This window comes from Melospiza georgiana, chromosome 4 (genome assembly GCF_028018845.1).
Source record: "Melospiza georgiana isolate bMelGeo1 chromosome 4, bMelGeo1.pri, whole genome shotgun sequence".
In the NCBI taxonomy this organism is placed as follows: domain Eukaryota; kingdom Metazoa; phylum Chordata; class Aves; order Passeriformes; family Passerellidae; genus Melospiza; species Melospiza georgiana.
Genome location: NC_080433.1, coordinates 70,937,613 through 70,959,336, shown reverse-complemented (window position 1 = coordinate 70,959,336; position 21,724 = coordinate 70,937,613). Strand labels below are relative to the sequence as shown.

General features: G+C 34.5%; 1 protein-coding gene across 4 annotated transcripts in view; it reads left to right on the top strand.

Moving 5' to 3' along the window:
- The window catches only part of CACNA2D1 (calcium voltage-gated channel auxiliary subunit alpha2delta 1), a 360,232-nt gene that overhangs the window by 234,971 nt on the left and 103,537 nt on the right, over positions 1–21,724 (top strand). For all 4 annotated transcript variants that reach the window (XM_058023720.1, XM_058023719.1, XM_058023722.1 and 1 more), the window contains exon 7: positions 13,961–14,092. In XM_058023720.1, coding sequence (XP_057879703.1) covers positions 13,961–14,092 — 132 coding nt within the window. The remainder of the gene's footprint in view (positions 1–13,960; positions 14,093–21,724) is intronic.

The following is a 21,724-nucleotide window of genomic DNA, read 5'->3' as shown; positions in this document are numbered from 1 at the left end:
TAGTTTATTTGCTGTTCATGTTTCAAGCACACTCTCTGAAAGTTGGTTTGACTTATTAACACTAGTATTGACAACTGAAAATAATTCAAATATCACCAGTATGTGCAGACAGAAGTACAGAGAAAGGAAAAAAAGGTAATAGAGTTAAATCTGTTGAACTCCCAATAAGGGACTGATTGTCACTGAGCTAAATTCATCTTTTATCCTTGAAGATTAGAATTGTAGCAGTGCTGAGATTTCTTTTCTAGTCGCTCAGATAAGTTATTTAATTTATGGTGTCTCGTGAGCGATCCATTAGCATTTTTCATGCATTGTGGCAGTTAAACTTTCAAAAGACAGAAATATTACCTGAGTGTTTCAGAGCTGGGGGTCACCATGAAGTCACTAAACTGAACCATGAGGAAGATGAACATTGACACTTCCCATCCCTGGCAGTGTCCAAGGCCAGGCTGGATGGGGCTTTGAGCAACCTGGTCTAGTGGAAAAAGTGTCCCTGCCCATGGGAGAGGATGGAACCAGTGGATCTTCAAGGCCCCCATCCGACCCAAACCATCCCATGATTCCATAGCAGTGTAAAGAAGAGAAAACAGAGCTTCTGCATTATAATTTTGGCCTGTTTTTCTGTTAAATATACTCTATAGACCTAACAGATAATTAAAGAGTAATAATGCTGACATAGTGCCTGAAAGTGTTAGTATTCAGTTTCGCTACTCACATTGGAGGGAAAATCCTCCCACCTAGCATTCCACATGCATAAATATCAGGGAGATTACTCACATCACTGAATCTGTATTTTTATGTTGCTGATGTATCTGCTGATTCAGTTTTAAATAGGAGATCCCACTGAAGAATGCGTTATTTGCAATATTTAGGGTAACACAATGCTCATTAAATCAGTGAATATAACCACTGGATGGAATGGTGAATTATGTCCTGATTTCAATGCCAAAAAATTCTAAAAAAGTAAAATGGTTCACCTGTTTTTTGCATTTTTTGGAGACAACAAGCAAACATTCCAGTTGTATATTTTGGTTTAGTTTGGGGGTTTTTTTGTGTTTTTTTGGGTTTTTTTTCTTAATTTTTATTTTATTTTATCCTTAGCACTGAAGGGTAGATGCAAGCACTGAAAGCTCTAGGCAGATGAAACAAGATCATGAGCAAAATATAAATTGCTGGAATGGCTAATGAAAGCCTAGAGTAGGGCTGAACACAACCTGAGGCAAAATAAAGTAGTTGTTTATCTCAGCTTCTTCCCACTCCAGGGTAAGAACTAATTTTTGTCTCATCCATACATTGAACTGCTTACTGACTGCTTTTGAAAACATATGCATATGTACACATATCTTTATCATGTATTTACAAAATTATTTAATATATAATCCAGATGAGATTGAACATTTAAAATTTATTTAGCTGCAAATTATGTAGCTATGCTTTTAAAATAAATTTCTATATGTCTTTGCTTGATTGATGATGGAAAATAGTACAAAATACATAATTTTTTAAAGGTTTTTTTTTTTGCACTTCTGCAAGTAACTCAGTTTTAGTTGGTTGTATAGAGTTACTGTTTTATTTCCCATTTTCTTTCAGAATAATCAGAGCTAATTTTTTTAAGTAATTTTATGAAACCCTTTCTGGTTGTCTCATAAATATTATTCTTGACTTACTTTCTTGAAACCTTGCATTTTTTCCTTCCAATTATAGATCTCCCAGAAATTTATTTTAATTTTTTTGGTATCTCAGTACGTATCTGCACAGAACACTCCTGTTCAGCTGATTTTTCATGAATGACTCTTGATTTCTGCACCAGGTTCATTTCTGCGGCACTTTTCCTTGAGCGCTTCCATTTGTAGTCAGTAAAGTTTCCTTTACTTTTCAAAACTGGTCCTTAATTTGATCTTCCCTGATAACAGGGGAAGAGAGGTCAGAGGCAGAGGGATGTTGAGTAGTTGTTTTTACTTTTCCAAAACTGGGAGAACAGTAGGGAATTGAAGGATATGGCAGAACTCTGCTAGAAATTCTGTTTTGCTGCTGATAGAGCTCTTCCCTCATGATGAATCTCCAGCTCATGTTTGTCTTAATAAATTGGGTCTTAATTCTCATTTTAGACTTTTCAAGACATGAAATATTTCTACTTATTTGATTAGATCATGCTTAACAAAATTGAATCATTATACATTAATAATGAACTAATTAATTGTGACAAATTGCAGAGCTGCAGCATTTGTCTCTTGCATTGCCTTGCCTTAGGGGTTATGCTCTCCTCAGCAGATGATGGATAACTTGTCTGCTTTTTTAGTTTGTTGGATGTTGTCACTGAGTGTGAACTGGATGCCTTTGATAGTATTTTATGCTGTTCTGTGGCATAAGCTGTCAAGAAAGGAGACAAGGGATAGATACCCAGTGATTACTCACTAGGTCATGCACCTGAAATCTCATTTTGCAAGAAAGATTGTCTTTGGCTAGTCCTACAATGTTTCTTTAAATGTCGTCCCTGAAGCAAGCTTGTAGGAGCTTGTTATTCAGAACAATATTTTTATCTTGCCAGTTTTTTGTCTCTCTCTTGTAGATAGCTGAATGAACAAAATATTTTTTGTTTGTTTCTGAAAAAAAGATGTATGCCTTATTTTAATAAAAATAAGTATTTTTGACATTTACTATTTTTTATTTCCTGACTTCAAAATAAATCATTTGAGTGGTTTTTTGTGTGGGTTTTTTTTGGGTTTTGTTTGTTTGTAATTTTTTGTATGTTTTTTGGGTGGTTTTTTTTGTTGTTGTTGTTTTTGTTTCTTTGTTTTTGTTGTTGTTATTTTTTGGGGGTTTTTGCATTCTTCCAGTGGTAGGAAGCCTGAAGATGAGAAATAAAAAAACTCTACATCTCAATTTTCATGTTACACTCTGGAATAACATAGCAGTGGCTTCAGTGGAAATATGTCCATTTGCAGCAGGTGGAAAATTGACCATTACTCTAACAGAATATTTGTATCAAGGAAGCAGTTGGTTTTCAGATAAGAAGTTTGATGTTAAATGTTACAGTTTGTTTGTATGTCTATAAAAATACATATTTTGCGGGTTTCTTTATCATGCTCAGGCCCATCTTGTTAAGTAAGTTGAGTGCACTCTCCTTGCAGTTATAATAGAAGATATTGCAAATATCTTCTATTATATATATATATGTTCCAAATACATCTGCTGCTACACATAACTGAAAATTGTGCTGTGACAGAGTGCATGAGGCAGAATGACACTCCAGAGTACAAAGTTAAGCGTTGCCAGTTGACTGTGACCTTCTTTGCCATTGGAAAGCAAGTTGTTCTCATTCTCAGCTACCTGATTTATTTGACAGCTATTGCTTTATGAGAGCTGGATCTGTCCCTGGTAGGGCTGTAGTTCAGATCAGAAATGCCCTTTGTAAGAACATTTTGGCCCAAGTTCCTGCAGCTGGCACTGCTGAGCCTTCAGAGAGTGCAGCTGGATTTCCCTGTGATGCAGCCTAAGAGAAGATGCACTCCCACAGTGTCCCTGCCCACATCTGCTGTGATGGACATTGAGACTATGGCACAGGGCAGATGCAGCAGAAAATAAAATCTCCAAATCCTCTATATGAAAATTGTACACCCCAGCAGCAACTTTTTCAATATACATAGCTGATTCTATTGCCCTGCACTTCAGGCTGATACAGGTGAAGCTGCTGAAACCAAGGTACTGTTAGAAAAGCAAAATAATGAGTTTCTTACAAGAAGCTTTCCTTATGCTTCATTGGTTCTTTTGGGTTTTGGGGTTTTTTTGCTTGTTTGTTTGTTTTCCTGAAAGTTACATGAAAAAAAAAAAAATAGGTCTTCTTCATTTTTTGAAACAATTGCTGCAATGGGTTGTTAGCAGATTGGGCCATTATTTCCCTGGAGTACAACCTGAATTGATTCAGAATGTCAGAGCATAGTGGGATTTAGCGGGTGCTGAGCTGCTGGCATTCAGTTTTGCTTCTTTCATTCATCAAATATGAAAGTTAAACATGTGAAGAAATGCCTGAAAGAATGAATCTGAAGTTTGGTTTATTTCACTATGTCATATGAATCCTACACTTTATTTTAAATCCAGGTTCATACTTTTATAGCCTCCTCCTTTATCCTGGGAAATCTGGCATCCTTACTCCCTGACTTCAGTTAAAAAATAGCTGCTAAAATACTGTATGACTTCATAGTTTTTTTATACTATATTCTTGACTAATTTGTTTCCATATGCATTTTTTCACTCCATAGCCATTGCTCCAGCTGTGTCTTTATTTCCTTAGCACACTGTTCCCTCCCTAGAATTGGAAACAATCCATACAGAAGCCTTTAGAAACCTCAAACTCAGCATCTTCTCTCATTTTAAAAGCTCTGTTTATGCCGTATTTGCTCATTCAGGAAGGATTATGTGCCTTAGTTAAATATGGGAGGCTAAAGTAATTAAAATGTAGTATACATGAGGCCATTAGGGTAGGTATTTATAACAAGATAAAATTTCTTCTTAAACAGCAAAGTAGATGTAAGATAACATGTCTTTCTTCATCCCATTCCAGTTTTCTGCAATTTTACTGCCTTGTCCTGTGGTTTTATATTGACAAAGTAAATTAAAAACAAGGAGACCTTAGCAAGCAAGTTTTTAGTTTTTTGTTTGGTTTTTTTTTTTTTTTTGGTCTGGACATTGTAGAACAAAGAACTTCTATACTGAGTGATTAAAGCAGCGAATAGAGAAAATTCAGATGAATATATACTCATGAGAGTACCCATGACATGGAAGCAGACAAAAACAACTACAAAGAAGCTTAATCTTACTTAGTTCTCAAAGATCCTTTTGAGTTTTTTTTATTATTTCAAAGGCATTTGGATTCTTATGAAGTGATTTTTAAGGATTTTTTTTTTTAAATTTTCTTAAAACATCTAAAGCAACAAGCCCCAACTCCTAATATTGTCATCTGCTTATTGGATCAGAGTGACAAAATGTACAGAAAGAGTGGCTGAACACTGCAGAGTTAGAGTGTTCTGAAGATGGGGGATGAAATCAGTTCCCTAGGCAGTAAAATTTTTGTCATTAACTTCAGGGAGGCCAGGACTCACTGGAACACAGCTTGGCATCCAGAGCAGGACTGGGAGCCTGTGTATCCTTCCACATAGTGTAAACTCTACAGAAGAAAAAAAATATGTTTTTCCTTTTGTAAAGGAACAGGGAAAGTCTTTATAGCAAGAAATAGAAATGTCTTCAGAACAAGAAGCACCTCTGTTTATGTAGGCAGCAAGCTTTCAACTTGCTGGTACTCTATGGCCCCATAATCTTTGAGAGGAGTTTTATTCATGCTCCCTCTATATAATCTGGAGAACAACCCCAAACCACACCTATATAGCAGTGGAAGTACAATACCTATGATGGTGCTAGGGCCAAGAATAACAATTTCTGTTCTTATATTCTGATAACTCATAATGCAATTGCGTATGGTAAACATTTTCATCTGTTAGAGAGAGGGGTAGTTAAATTTCAGAAAATATCAGTCTGCTTTCTCTTTGGACCAGCCTGTTACCAATAACAAGAAGAAAAACAGCAAACAATAGTGCTTGTAGAAATTCCATTGTTTTTAATTCACTAGACTCATCCATGTGCTGATTGGAATATTGATGTGAAGCAGGAGCTGTCACATCTTTACCAGCTCAGGTGATGGAACAGACCTTGTCTCATCATCATTTTTCTCATGTTTCCTGCTGGTGCACTATATTCCCCTACATTTGGTGTGTCTTAGATTTCTGTTGCCAGAGATATATTTTAAATAAAATAAACCACCCTGCTATTCCTTAATATTTCACATATATGGGGATTAGATTAGAATCCATTACCCAAATCCTCTGTATTACTTTAATATTTTTAAAAATGTGTTCTCCATATATTACCTAGCTAGGAAAATAATTTTACAGTGCAAAAATCATTCATAATTGATTTTAATATTTTATAATATATACAACATATATATGTATGTAATCTATTTAGAAATATATATGAAGTCAATATAGATATCCATAGTTTATTTTAAAGCATTTATTATTCATTAATTAGAGATAAAGAAGTGGTTTTTCTTCCAATTCTTGCTCTGCCATTAGTGCTTTATTAAAGTGCATTTTTGTGGTTACTAAATTTAAGCTTCTAAACAGACATTTTCTTTATTTGTAACAAAGGGTGACACATCAGAGTAGGGCAGCTTTTTGCTTGCCAAATCCAATTCTTTATCTACCTAGTTTGTGTCATTCCTTTAATAAAGTGATCAAGCTCAGTCTTAAAAGATCTGGGCTGCTTGCTGGTATCTCATAGCAAAAGACAATTTTAGGACATTCTGCTCTAAAAGAGACTTTCTAACTGCCTTTTCTAATTTATTCTCAAGTACTTTTCTACCCTTTTGTTGTGCCATTTCTGCCCTTACTCTTATATACCATTTTTGAGGGTGGGTTTCCTTTCTGACTCATTTTTTAAGTTGTGTCACTGAACCACTGTTTTCAGAGGGCAGATTCTCTGTTCTTCACAGCCCATCTTCGTGGCCATTTTCAGCCTTCTGTCCACTTGCAGTTCATGTCCTTGTCATGATGGATGAAACAAACTTAGAGATCCCAACCAATATGATGAGTGGTCTTCATTTATTGTGCTATCACACTTATGCTTTTGCTGGACATGTGTGTGCTTTCCAGTTTGCTATGGCTGGGAGAGGAAAGAAGGAAATGTCAGTGGATATTATTCATGTTGTAAGAAAAACTTTAAGTACTTTTCAAGAGGTGATCTACATAAAACCAAACAGGATGGCATCAGTTCTGAATTAACTGTTTCCAGACTACAATTAAAATTAAATTACAATTAAAACAAAATATAATAGAAAACAGCCAAATAGTTTAAAAAGTACAGAAAGCATGAAGTAAGAGAGCATTTTTTGCATGAGTTTTTCTGTTCCTAGTTCTTTTCCTTGTCACTTAAGCCAACTTTTGCTTGGGATGTACTGATCTTTTAAGGTGCTCTGAAAGTTATTGAAGTGGTGGTACTGTGGCAGAATGATGACAGAACTTAATAAATTATTCTAGAACAGCATTTTCAGACAGTCTTTTGATTGGTTTTATTTGGTTTTGTTAACACCTAATTAATTTTTTTTTAGAGAGAGAATCTTCATTAAAGATCAAGCATATCGCTGTACTTTAATTTCAATGTCACTAGGATATCCTTTGAAATGCTAACAAAAAAATAGAGCAAATGAAGGAAGAGCAGAGTTAATATATGAAAGATGTGTGTATTTTTTTTTTGATAATTAATCCCTTATATTTCCATTAAAAACCAACATATTTATCTGTTTGTATTTTTTCTGGTGGTTTGTTTTTGGGTTTTTTGGGACTTTTAAAGAAGGAATTATTTCCAAAGAGTGACTCTACTTTCAAGTATTCTGTAAAACTAATTGTGAATAGTATAATTATTATTTTTATAATAATAAAATAATAATCAGGGTTTTTCAGGTTCTTAGACTGTGCATATCTGAAATACATACAAAATCTGAAAAGTCCTCTTGAACCACTCTAATAAACAGTATTTTTCACACATTTTGTCTTCTTGACATCTTCCCAGAATAACCTTACAACACTATGTGGTTGACATTGGGTATTTTTCCATTCTGAAATGCATCCTGGCATATTCTGAGATAAGAGGAAGCAACAACGTGTAAGATGCACAAATGCTGTTTCCAGCAATGGATTGATAGTTTAGAATATGGTTGTCTTTTGTGTTTTGTGGAGATAAACAACTTGTGTATTAAAGGGTCTGTGTCTCTGCATTGTATTAACTCTTTTTGTTGAATTATAATAGAAGCTTAATTCCATCTTCTGTTCTTGACATTTTTATTCTCATTTCCCTCTCCTGGCTGTTGCTTATTTTAATAAGATTTTCCTGTGGTATATGGCAGCAAAGCGAGACAGCAGACAAAATATAGCATTGCCAATTAATTTACTTGATTTGGCACAGACACAACAGTATTCTAGACTTCAGTGACTTCTTAATGGAATTATTTATAGAAGTGTCTGAGACATAATTTCAAATATATAATGAGGCATGGGGAAGTTGTTCATTAAAAAAAAAGTACAGGACATTTTGTCATTTTGCTTTAATTGTGAGCATAAAATATCTACTCTAAAGAACTTGAAATTATTTTATTCAATAATTGCTCCATGTATTAAAAATTGTATTTTAATACTTTGGTTTTATTCACCATTAAATGCATATTATCCAAACAGTTCTAATTATCCAGTAATTTTGAATTATGATATTGTGGGATAGGGGCTTCATTCAAACTAAGATGCTTCATTCAAGGTGAGATTTTGTAGCAAATTTGAAGAAATGTAGTATTTGCAAGATCTAGAAGAGAATTGTATAATGAACTGTCCAGCTGGAAATTCCACTGTATAACAGTGGTTGTTTGTTAAATTCAAAGACTTATTTTTGCTTTTGCTCCCTTGCTTTGAGTGAAAAGGATGCGTTGCCTTGGCAATTGTATATGTTCTGATAAAATTTGAGAGTCTAAAAGAGAGGGTGGATACTACCCAGTTCCCTTATCTCTAGAAATTTTGCTGTTCTTCTTCTATACCTGTTTTCTAATCAGCTGTAATATTTCTTTGGATGACTGTTTTGAGTTGGACACTTTCCTATTTTTGTATAAATAGCATAAATGTCTAAATTCGGGTTTCTCAAAGGACCATTTACCTTGGAGAAAATGATCCTTTTAAAACCACTATAAATCTTTTCCTTGCTTTGGCCTTTTTGCTATTGCAAGAGAGAAGAAGCTGGCTTATAACACACATCAAAATTCAAAGAGTTGAAGTTCAAGTTACTCCTAGAACAGTTCTTCAAATTATATTTGGGAGTTATGTAGAAAATTCATGTGTTTGTGGGTATATACACGTATATGCATATACTAATAAAGACACACATATGGATAAGCCAGTGCAAAAATCCATTTTAAAATTATCTTGTCATAAAATATCTGTTCTTTCTAAGTCCCATATAAGAGAAGACAGAAGTGCAACTTTCCAGTGGCACTGGAGTGAATAAAATTCTGTGTAATTGAATATAAATGTGAAGGAATAAATTATTCTTAAAAATTAGTGAAACACACAAGTCATGAAAAACTACTTTGTACCTTCAGTAGAGTTTATTAGAGTTTTATTATCTGATGAACATGGCTACAGATGGAGGCATCTGTGTTTGCACACATATATACAAAAATACGCACTTGCAAAAGTGTTGTCCCTCTTTGCCCACTTTTGAATACCATAATTGATTGAAAATGTATATTTAAATCATAACAATTACTACTCAGTGTTATCTTTGAAGAAATCAATGGGTCAACTTCATTAAGAATGGTATGGAAGGGTAATACATTGCAGACATTAAAAGAAGATTAATGAATTGCTAAGGAGCTCCCTTCTCTTCTCCCCAGTGTCTGTGTGGCTGCCACATCAGGGAACAGCAGCTCACATATTTTCAGATATAGGAAATAACTCTCAGGCTTTTCAAATAAAGTTATTCCCTGTCTTGCATGCAGGCCAGAGCCTCCACATTGAATAAATCATCAGAAGCGTGTTCCAGTTATTTTAAAGAAGGTACAGCAGTGCTCCCTATTTTTTATTGATTGCATTTGTAGGGGAAAATTGAATCCATTCCTTGTCAAGGCCCATAAACCTCATATCATAAAGAAGAAGGAAAAAATGAAAAGATGGATGGAGTTCAGTGAAATTAGCCACAAAGAATGATCTTTCATATTGTGTGATGATTAATTTTATTTTTTCATCTTGCTTGTAGCATGTGAAAGGTAGCAGCTGATGTACTCTGAAGTAGTAATCTTCAAAGACTGCTTTTAGAAGAACTGAAAATAAGCTTTTTGGAGAGTTTTCTCCAAGTAGATTCTCTGCCAATTATCAGTCAAGAGCTCTTTCCTGTATGTAAGTTAACTCAAAGAAAGACAAGCAGATATACAGATGTGTGACTGTAACACCTCTAAACATTTTATTTTAGTAAAATGCTTTTTTTCTCCAAACAGAAAATAAATTTTCACTACATACATGAGGTGAATATAAACTATCTCTCCAATTAAGGTATTCTGACAGGTGCTATGTTCTGTACTATGAGCTAGTGAAAGTACCACAACTTTGATTTTTATGTGCCAATTGAGAATCAAGATATTTTATAAGGAATCATTTGAAGGGTAGTTTTTTTGATTATTAGGACTGGGTTTGCTTGCTTTTCTTTAGAAAGCTTCAAATCCATTGCTGTAGACTTTAAACCAGAACTCAGATGTATTTAAGTTGCCTATTATTGCATTCCAAAAAAAAAAAAAAAAGGGAAAAAAAAATAGGACTTGATTTACAGCTCATTTTTTTGAGTTCAGGGTGTATGCTTTAGCAGAAGGAAAACATTACCTGTGGAAAAACACTTAGAAAAAAACCTATTCAAACTAAAATTCCCAGCACCCTTTTCCTCATTTACTAATTACTGAATTAGTTAAGACAAATGTGGGTGCATTCTATATCAAGTATACTTCTAGATATAATGAAAAAAAAACAACAAAAAAACCAAGCAAAAAACAAAAATAGCAAACCACTCCAGGAATTATTATTTTAATGATCATACAATCATTTGAGTATCAGTCCCACCAAATAAACTGTGTTTCTGTTCCAAACACAATTTTTTTTCTCATAATGAGAAAGTGAATTAAGAAGAAGGTGATATATGCTGAGTCATGTGTTATTGTTTATTACAGAAATAATACTTGGGCACTTAATTGTGAATTTCTGGGGTGCAGGAATATCTGCAGTATTGCAGAATAGGAATATATTGCAAACTGTTAGTAGCCTTTTTTCCATATTTATTACAGTTTCCTTCTGTTAAGATGCTCTGTTCTTGTTACTTTTCTTGAATTCAACAGTATTTATTTTTTTAATTCCAGCTTCATTACTTGGGCCATTTGAGGGTTTTGGGTTTTTTTTCCCTTTGCTGTAGTTCTTGGATTTTTTTCTAGGCTGTTGTATTTATCTCCAGGAGAAAGTTATAGAGGAGGAGGAGGAAGGGGAAAGTGGGACATAAATAAAATCATAAAACTCTTAAATCTCACTGTAGAGCATCACTTCCCCACAAATAATACACACAAGACCTAGTAATCCTTATCTCTTACTTTATAGCCTAATCTCAACAAGTCCAATAAAGTGCAAAAAATTGTCAGTTCTGGTTCTTGGATTTGACACTTCAGTATTTAGTTATTTTACTATCTGTAGATCATCTCCTTTTTTTGGTATGTATTTATTTGATATATATATTTGCATATATATGACTTGTATGTGCAGAGGTGTGTGCATACAGATATAATTCTTTGCAATAATTTTTGGGTGATATTGCAACCATAGAATCATAAAATATACTAGGTGGGAAGGGACCCATCAGGATCATTAATTCCAGCTCCTGGCTCCATGACCTGTGTTCCTTTAGAGCATTGTCCAGAGGCTTCTTGGACTCTGTCAGGCTTGGGGCTGTAATCCCATCCCTGGGCAGCCTGTTCCAGTGCTCAGCCACCCTCTGGATGAAGAACCTTTCCCTGATACCCAGCCTAAACCTTCCCTGACACAGCTCCCTGTTTTCTTCTTGAGTCCCCTCACTGGTCACAAGAGTGAAGACATTGGTACCTGTCCCTCCAAACAGAAAACAGTAGCATGAAAAGAAACAAAATCAAACTGAAAATATCCTGTCTACCAAACTGACAAAGCTTCTAATGACTTAATGGAGCCTTCTGGAGGCCAGATCTGACACAAAGTCAAGTTTAGAGGGTCCGTGTATAATCTTTAGTTACACAGCAGGTCAAACTGGATCTAAGATGTAATTGAACAGTAACCATTTAAAAATTATAATTAACATCTCATGGTGCCTCAGGGATTTTTTCTTCTTTACATAAACATATATTTATTTATAATTATCTACTTGACAAAAAGAGAGGTATATAATAAAAGCTTATTGCTTACAGGAAATCTCAAGAGCTGGAAATTTCATTTGATATTTCTTCAGAAAGCTATCTCTTGAGAGGTTAATATCTTAAAACTACTCTGAAAAAGAACAGATAAACCTTTCTGCAAAATACATGGTGTAGCAATTTTCTCCTTAACCTTTAAAAACAACCTTGTAAAGTTTAATGTTGTGATCTCATTTCTCTAGTACTTTTTAAGAGCCTTACTTTGGAAATGGGCTGTAAACTGTTAACTTTCAATCCATCCTTATTTTTATCTTTTTTTTTTTCCTATGTAGCAGGGGGCTAGAATGTGAATCTACATACCAAATTTTTCTCTGTAATGCCACTCAGGTCCTTTAAATGTGAATTGGTTTTATTTCAGCTTGACTTGCCCATTTACAAAAGATGAATTTTCTTTCCTGTGTGCAATACCATAACGTAAGCAGGATCTCTATGGCAAGTGGCACTTTTCCTTGGATTTATACCTACATCTTTAGCTCTTTTCAAAGGTTTTTATTCTTCTAGGTTCCTTTCCACTCTTGGCTTGCTGAACTAGATGCTTCAGTTTCAGAAATATTGCTTACAATCCAGTATGCAACACAAAAGAAATAATTAGTGAACAAACTATCAAAAAGACTTTGCTTTTCAAAAATAACTCTGCATTTGAAATTACCTAAAACTGGAGGTGGGGGAGGGAGGAGAATTAATGAAATACTTACAAGTGATTGAGGTGAAAAGCATGATTTATCATAAGGTGTTTTGTTTCACAATGTAATTTTATTGATTACTGAATCTAGTACATTGATTCTTTAGTGCAACAGTGTTGATCATTTAATGTTCAGTTTTAAAGTTTCCCAATATAGGACTTTCTAAAGAAGGTATAGAACATGTTTAAATATTCCATATTGGTTTAATGATATAAACTATTTCATTGATTAAAACAAGTATTGGTACAGGAGATCTTTATGAATGTAAGTTTCTGTGTAACTGGCAACATAGAAACACTGTTTAGCTGAAATGTGACTTTTCTTGTATTTTAAGTTAATACACCCAACTCATAAATGTTAACGTTCACTTTGCTGTCCTTAGTGTCAGAGCCCAGATCTATGAATATTAAGATCTTTTTAGTGTGTCCTAATGAGCACTGTTGTTCATACAGCCTCACCCTAATAGTAGCAATAACTCATCAGTGTCTTTTTCCCGTATAATCCATTTTGAAAGGGACATCTCTGTTACATTTATATTATACCTACTTTTGTTGATGCCATTCTACTCATTCTTATTGCAGTACACTGTAATTAGCCAGCATTTGTTTTTCTGTAAACAGTCTTCTCTGTGGTTGGGAGGTGCAATTAGAGTGACATCTCAGAAAACAATTAATTTTAGAAGATATTGTCTGTTGCAATATGACATGAAATGAGCGACACTGATATGCTGAGATGTCCAAGGCAAAAATGGGCACGTTTATTTCCAAACCTCAATATTTATAGAATTCCAAAAGTGACCCTGAATTGGAGGATGAAATTGCCACCTCTCCAACCACATTGGTCAAACCATCAATTCTTTCCTCCTCCAGAAAGTAATGCAAAACAATCATTATTTACATGAAAAGTGCATGAGAAACTCCATTACAAAAATGTAAACATCAGAAGACTTAGAAGAAGGATAGAAGAACAGGGTGACAGTTGTCTGTGCAAATAAACCAAGGACCATGGCATGCAAATAATGCAACAGGAAGAAGATAGTGTGAGGAATTTAAAGAAAATGCCCAAGGAAAACAAGTGTGTTTCTTATTTAATTTCTGGATTAGTTACATTAAATCTTATCACTTTCTTAATGTTCCAGCTTGCTTTTTTGTAGCTGTTGCTTCCTTTGTTAGGATGTGACTTTCTAATAACAGATTTGCTTTGTCTTTGACAGCAACGATCGTGTTAAATGAACTCAACTGGACGGCGGCCCTGGACGACGTGTTCAAGCGGAACCGGGAGGAGGACCCCACGTTATTATGGCAGGTTTTTGGCAGTGCCACTGGCCTGGCAAGGTATTACCCAGGTAACTGAACTGTCCTAGACTGTGGGGGTACCAGTCGTTGGTTTTTCTGGGTCTGGATTGAAGGCACTTGAGACAGTAATTCATGCTCGGACTCAAGAGTTTGTTATTTCTTATCAGTAAAACAGCCTCACTACTGTCAGTTTGGCAGCCTTTCATTAGAAGGCACAAAATGGCCAACAATCTCTTGTTGAAAGGTCTTTTAAGACTAAACTATCCAATTAAGAACTGACACCTAGATTATTTTTCCTTTTAACCCAATAACTGATCCCAGAGAGCCCACAGTGCATAATTTCTTCCCAATTACAAAATGCCACCCAAACCCATGAAGAAGAAGGAAGAAGAAGCACAAATAAGGAACCCAGGATGACACCCTGTTCCGTCCATCTTTTTTCCATCCACAACATAATAAAAATCCCCAAACCTATATTGCTCACCTATTGATACACCTACACTACTCTCTACCATCTATTTCACACTTTTGTGGATTCCAGTCTATCTTGAAGTCTAGGAAACTTTCTCCCTGAATGAGGGTCAAAGTCAGTGCTCCCCTGGGGGTCAGGGCACCCCAGAACAGGCAGAGAAATATTCCCAGTGCCCTGGGTTTCTACACTAGACAACTCTGCTATGCCATTTATTGCATTGAAAATATTCTGAATTATCTATGAGCAGTGAAATATAACTAAATCTTGCTTTTTTACATGGGCAATGTTTCTTTATATAAGAACTACACACTCAAGGACTGTAAAATTATTCTGGCATAAAGCTAACATGAGGGGGAAGGAACTGGGAGTGAAATATGTAATTAGTATTTTTTTTTAAGTAAAAACAACAGAAGATTATGTCCTTTGAAAAGCAGAAGATTTTAATTTTTTTTTCTATTATTTTCTATATCTTGTGTAAATAATCACTTGAATATTTGCAAGTGACCTTTTTGTACTTGTCTAGTTTTAAAGATAGTGATGTGGAAATTAGACATATAGTCATGTGTAACATCAGTGAAAATGTGAGTGCACCATGCTATGTTCATTTCTCTCAGAATCCACAACCCTTGACAGGTACATCTTTGCTATTAGAGCTAAGGCCAATTCTACTTGATTACTTCAACCAGCATCTGTTTCACCAAAGAATCTCATCACTTGATCACACTAAATAATTTAAATAGATGTATATTTTACTGAATTTAGATGACGAGTAGCCTGAATTTGATTTTTGTTGTTTGCTATGTAATGGAAAGCCTTGTTTTATGGCAAGACCTGTGCTGCTGCTGTTGTTAAGTGATGCTCTTATCAAAGCCTGAATAATGTGTCCACTACACACACAACAATGTGTTGTGTGAAGCATGTTGACTCATGCCTACAACTGCCTGAGGAAGAATTTTGAGAACGTTTCTCTTCTGTTTATACAAGATTGTTAGTGTTTCTGAGGGCGAAGGGGATTATTCTGAAGCTGTTATTGTATCATTAGCACAAGTGCTAGCACAGGCAGGGAAACTGCCTCAGGCTAGTTTACAGGAAGAATATTTCAGAGCACTTGAATCCTGTTTGTTTTGTCATGCTGGATGATCATGAAATAAATACAGGGAGATGTTGCAGAAAAAAAATATTGAAAATGCAAATTTATTATTTATTTTGTTCTCCAACTCTTCCAATGCTTTTGGGATCTACCATCATGTGTGGGGCCAGCACTATGTGATGTTTTTTTAGTACTGAAAAAGAATGTTTCTTAAATATATCTCTCAGCCAATCTCTAGGAAATAATATTTCACTTGAAAATAACTCCCATATATTTAAAAATAGATTCTTATATCTAGCTAACCTGTCTACTCCAGTAGTTCACCAACACAACATAGGAGCCTGAAAATCTCTATGCATTCTTCCTTAAAATACCTGTATAAAAATGGGAGCAGCTTTTCTCTCTTTTGCAGGTGCAAATGTTACTTGTATATACTTCACCTAAACACAATTTTAAATTTAGTGTAAACCCAGATACTCACACCTACTATTTATTCCACAGCTAAGTATTTAATAGGTGTCCAATTCTGTCAGAACATAACTTCATAAATTCCTAAGTAATTCCCCAGTTCTTAAATGCTGGACATACATACACAGTGTGGAGCAGTTTGATACTCTGTAGGTTATGTCTGTTGTTTTGTGCATCTGCTTCCCATTGTAACTCAAATTGAACAGCCTTTTACATTTTAGGTTTGTATAATAGATCTTTGTGCAAGGCTCTCCATTCCTCTCTTGTAAACTTTATCTCAGTTTGCTGACGCAACAGATGTTCTAAAAATTAATTTAGGTTTCATATGCTGAAGTGGATGCTTTTCACATTTGCATTTTGAAAACTATATTATAAATTGTAAAAAAATTGCTTCATTATATTGGCCTTTGGAAAGCCTGTATCAAAATGATTAATTTTTCCACAGTGATGATATTTGTGAAAGAATTTGGAAATATCAAAACCCAAAATTAAAATGCATAGATTCTTAATTACAGTTAAAATATGTCAAATTGTTATAAAAAGTGAACAGACAAAAAATTGTCAATTCATTGAATTTATTTTAAAAATATATGATTAATAATTTTAGGTAACTTAAATTTAATAATATTATTTAATAATATTAGAAATTTCCAGCCTTTTTTCCTGCAAGCAGACAGTTTTCCATCATTAATGTATAGCTCAAGAGTCAGGGCCAGTTTTCAAAAGTGCTGTGGAAGGAAGTTGAAATGTATTTTGTGGGACTCTTTTATGTAAACACTACTGAAAGTCAGTATTATGAAAACAGTAAACAAAACCAGAGGAGTTTCTTAGGTAAAACTGTGAGTCACTAAGTTCAGAAGTTGGATTCTCTGCAACAGGGCAAGAGAGCCCAAATTATTTTAAATGTTGAATTGCTTTCTCCGTAGTAGCAGTAGATGTACATCTACCTGCCTAATTATTTGACTTTATGAATCTAATTCCAGAACCCTGTATTGGCTTTTAAGATGTCATTTTAAGATGACTCTTGACTAATTCTCGTCCAGACAGAGGGTTTCAGTAGTTTTTGTTTCAAAATAAAAGCAGTAATCTAGCAGTGATTTATTAATATCATTGAAATTAGCAATTTATTCCAATCCAATTGAAACCTTTTCTGGTTTTTTATAAATATTGAATCTGTCACCTGTGGACTTGCATATGTAGTGTTTTGTTGGTGCTGTGTGGACAGTATGGTATTTTAATATAGATCATGTTTCAAATTTAATTTATAATTAACCACAGAGCACTGATCAAATCTGTTGCTCAAAAATAAATTAATTTAATTAAAGTAGTTTAATATGATTTGACAGATATTAAGTTACTTACATTTTGTGAGGCATCTATCCAGGTTTAGAAAGCAGCTATCTAAAAGAACAATTTAATAAAATTTTTTTGGTGGACTACTTGGAAGAGTAGGTATAAGGTAACCAGTTCCTCTTTTAATCATGAAATTCTTTTTAATTATAGGCATAAGTAGGATTATAATTGTTAATCAATGTTTCATTAAAATACTGCAGTGGGAGGCATACTATTTACACTGCAGCAAATACTAATTAAACAAACTTTAAAAACAACTTTGTATTTATGTGCCTTTTACCAGATACCATCTCTCCCTTTGTTCCTTTTGTTGGGTCTTTTTGGGGTACTTTTGTTTTGGGTTTTTTTTTTGGATTGCAGACAGCAGACATTTATTTGTGGATAAATATGATAGAGGAGGCTTTCTAGGTACAGTAATAAATCTACTTAAGAAAAATTGGTTGCATAGGATTACTGAAAAGAAAACACATTCCTGATTTAGATGAACGTTTAGTAAAAGCTGTTTGATCAGCTTTTACTTTTACACACATAAAACACAAGTTTTCATCTGCAGAACACTTCTGGTTAAAGAACTAATAAAAACATCCTTTTGTCCTCATTTTGCAGATAAAAGAAACAGGTATAGAGAGAAAAAATGTCCTCTTCAGTGATCCTCTGAAGGTTAGGTATTCAAGCCAGGGGTATGCATAGCAGTAATTCTTTTAGTATTGAGTGTGCCTTTATGTTAACTCATATTTAAATTCAGTTTAAATATCAGCAGGTCTGGTAATCTCCACTGGATCGTTGTCATATCAGTACTGAAGAGTACAGTGAAAAGAGCCATTGCATCCTTCCCTTTCTTTACTGCAGCCTTGCCTTCTACTTAGTCTTCCTTTGTTTATCTATGTGATAAATAGGTGTAATATGATGGAAATTTTAATTAATTAGAAAAAAATCTCTTTGCATTGCTCATGCCAGTATTTTACCAAGGTATTCCTATGGAAATTGAGCTTATGAGGTATTAAATGGAAAAACACATAAAGAAAGCAGCACTTCAGTGATGATTTTCCAGAAAAATAATCTTGTCCCTAAAGTCTTCAAAATTTGTGATTAAAAATATAGATAGAACAGAGCTATCAGAATAAGGATTTTCTCTTATCCTTCATTTAAAAAAAACCAACCAAAAAAAAAAACCAACCCAAAAAATCAACCCTTAACCTGTTTCTAGATGTTAGTGAATCAAGTTTCACTTAGCTATTAGAGCATTCCCTGCTTAGACAAATTAATAATAGAAGAGCTTTAAAAATCAATTTCTAATAAAATAAAATGGTATCTCTCAAAATGAAGAACTTGCTGTGCACAGCTGCTCTTGTGTTAGCAATTAATGGCAAGCAATAGTGTTGTGGCCATGATATTGAACTCTCCAGAGAAAGTAATTACTGAAGCAGGTGCTGAGAGACTGGAAAGCTGAAAAAATCCATAGAAAATGAATCAAAAGCCTTGCAAAACTGAGAATGTCACTTTTCTTTTTCGCAAAACTTTTATATTTTATAGCTGTTAGTTCCTGTTAACAGCTCAACATTTAAAGGATCCTTTAAAGTAGGCAAACAAAGTAAAACCACAAACACTTTCCTGGTAATGCAGCTTATAAATTATCAATTAGTGCAATTAGTGTGTGTGAGGCAGATACTTCTACTTTTTCATAGAAATAAGCCTCTTTGAGTGTTGTTTACTTTTTTCCTTTGAAATCTGTGAGGGAGGAACAGGAACTGACATGATTTGCATCTAACCATACTCATAGAATTTTGGTGGAAAATGCCTTTAAGATCATCAAGTGTAGCCATCAACCCAGCCCCACCACCATCTTTACCACTAAACCATGTCCTCAAATGGCACGTCCACACATTTTTTTAACTTCCAGGGATGGTGACTGCCACTTCCCTGCACTGCATGTATCAATGCTTCACAATCCTTTCTGGCAAGAAATGTTTACTAATATCCCATTTAAATTTCCCTGGCACAACTGGAGGCAGTTCCCTCTCGTCCTGGTCCCTTGTTACTTGAGAGAAGTGATTGACACCCACCTCACTACATTTCATGATATGAAAAATCTTACAGTGAGTTCAGTTATGGCCCATTTTTCAAAACTGATGTGCTGAATTTTGCAGTTACACAGGCAGATCCACCGAGTTACAGGATAGTCTGCTATTTCTGAGTTAATGAAATTACATACTGCAGGTCACCATGCCTTCATGCTGAAAGTCATGCCATCTTTGTGTCTTTATGATACAGATTTAAATCTCCAGAATGTGCTTTTATAGGAGAAAAAATGAAACCACTACACAGCCAACAAAACAGCTTGTTGCTTCTTCTTCTTCTTCTCAAGCTCTGATACTCCAGCCCTCTTTGGGACATGGTCTCTAGTCCAGGTGAATCTAATGCAAGCAACATGTTTAGGATGAAATTCAGTTTATACATGCAGAAAGAGAAATGTTTTCTCTGAAATAAGATAACAGAAAGAGGTTCATTTGAAGTGGCAAGCTGCAGCAGGTATTGCACATTCTAATCACTCTTGGGTGTTTTGCTACATAGGGATCAAAAATCAATATATTTGTTTGTGTATGGACTATTCCCATATCAAATCTTTGCTTAACTGATTTGTGTTAAAACTGAGTGCAGTATTCATAATATAACATAATCACCCATTATCACATGGGTAATACATTCTACAAAACCTTATTGTTATTATCCTCTCTTTTCTGTATTGTTACTGAAGATATTGCACAGACCTGTATAACTTAGATAGATTTTACCTGAACACATTTTAAGTTTTTGGCAATTTCAGTCACTAAGAAAAGAAAATCACAATGGAATGGCTGCATTCAGTCCTGACTGAACATCTGGTGTGGTAGCACAGAGCTGGTCTGTAACAGTCTCTCTCTTGGGAGGATGGCATTAACCAGAATTAATCCAAGGCACCATTATGATATAGATATCCTGACTACTAATTATAGCAGTTGAAAACACTTTATGATTATTAATGTTAGGGGCTTTTACAGTTATGCCTGCTTTTTTTTTTTTAGCTACCATGTCTCACCTTTTACTGAAAAACAGCTAAGTAATTCTACAAAAGTGATGCTGCTACACTGAAATTCAAATTACTTCTTTCTGAGTAGAAAATTGAGGAGTATCAGATTTCTCAAATAGTCTGGGCTATCACATATCTAAAATCAGTTTTGTTCACATAAGTTCACTAACAGAATTATGAAATATCAGCAAAGTATATTCTGTATCTTATGCCTTTGCTCCATCTGAGAAGACTTTGCTGAATCTGGCTCAGGGAATTGAATAATCTGTGGTTTTGGTTGTTTTGAATATCCACGTGAATGTTAATTTGAGACATTGCAAGATAAAATTTGGAGTTTGAATCAAAATAAAATTATGCAGCCTGGGATTTGATAATTGGTGTTTGTTACCTATCTTAATATCAGCTTTTAGCCTCTTTTCTCAAATGTGTTAATAATGTAAAGGGATGTAAAGCTGTTAATAATTCATCTCTGCCTCTCTGTTCCTTGCACATGCATACCTAACCAGCAGAACAGGGCAGAACTTTCAAGATATTTTCTCTCTTGACACTCACCTATGCCTCTGGAATTACCTCATGAATTCAGAATGGGAGGCTGTAACCAAGTCTTCCTTTCCTAACAAATATTTTCATTTAGGCTCTATGCTGTGACAGTCTCTATAGTGCATTAATTGGTTCTGCTTTTAACCAACAAACCTGAGGATTTCTACTCTAAATGTGCAGAAATAACAGAAAAACAAGGCTTGCTCTTGCTTGAATTATATCCAGTCCTTGTATCTCAATAACGCAAACAGAAATGGGAGGGATATCAAACCTAATTAATAATTTATAAAGTATCAAATCTATCCACATGCCAAACAGGAAAATCATCAAAAGGGAACATGAGTAAAGCCTGATGTATGCACCAGAGAACTGTGAAGTGTTGACATAGCTCAAAAATGCTCTTATGCAACAATGAACTGTGATGAGGCTGATTTCTTGAAGATATTGGTTAACCAGGTTCCAAACAACCTTATTAAAAATGTTATATAAACAAAACTGTAAATCTCAAAGTCCTTGATCAATTTAAGTTTTTGAGGGGGAATTGGAATAATATTTTTTGTGTTTTTCATTTTGCTTTTATTTTAGACCACATAACAGCTTTTGTCAGTAAGGTATAAGCCAGTTTCCCCAAATGGCTTTATAGTGTGGTCTGTATATGGGCCAAAAACACAGCATATCTCTTTCATTTGTCT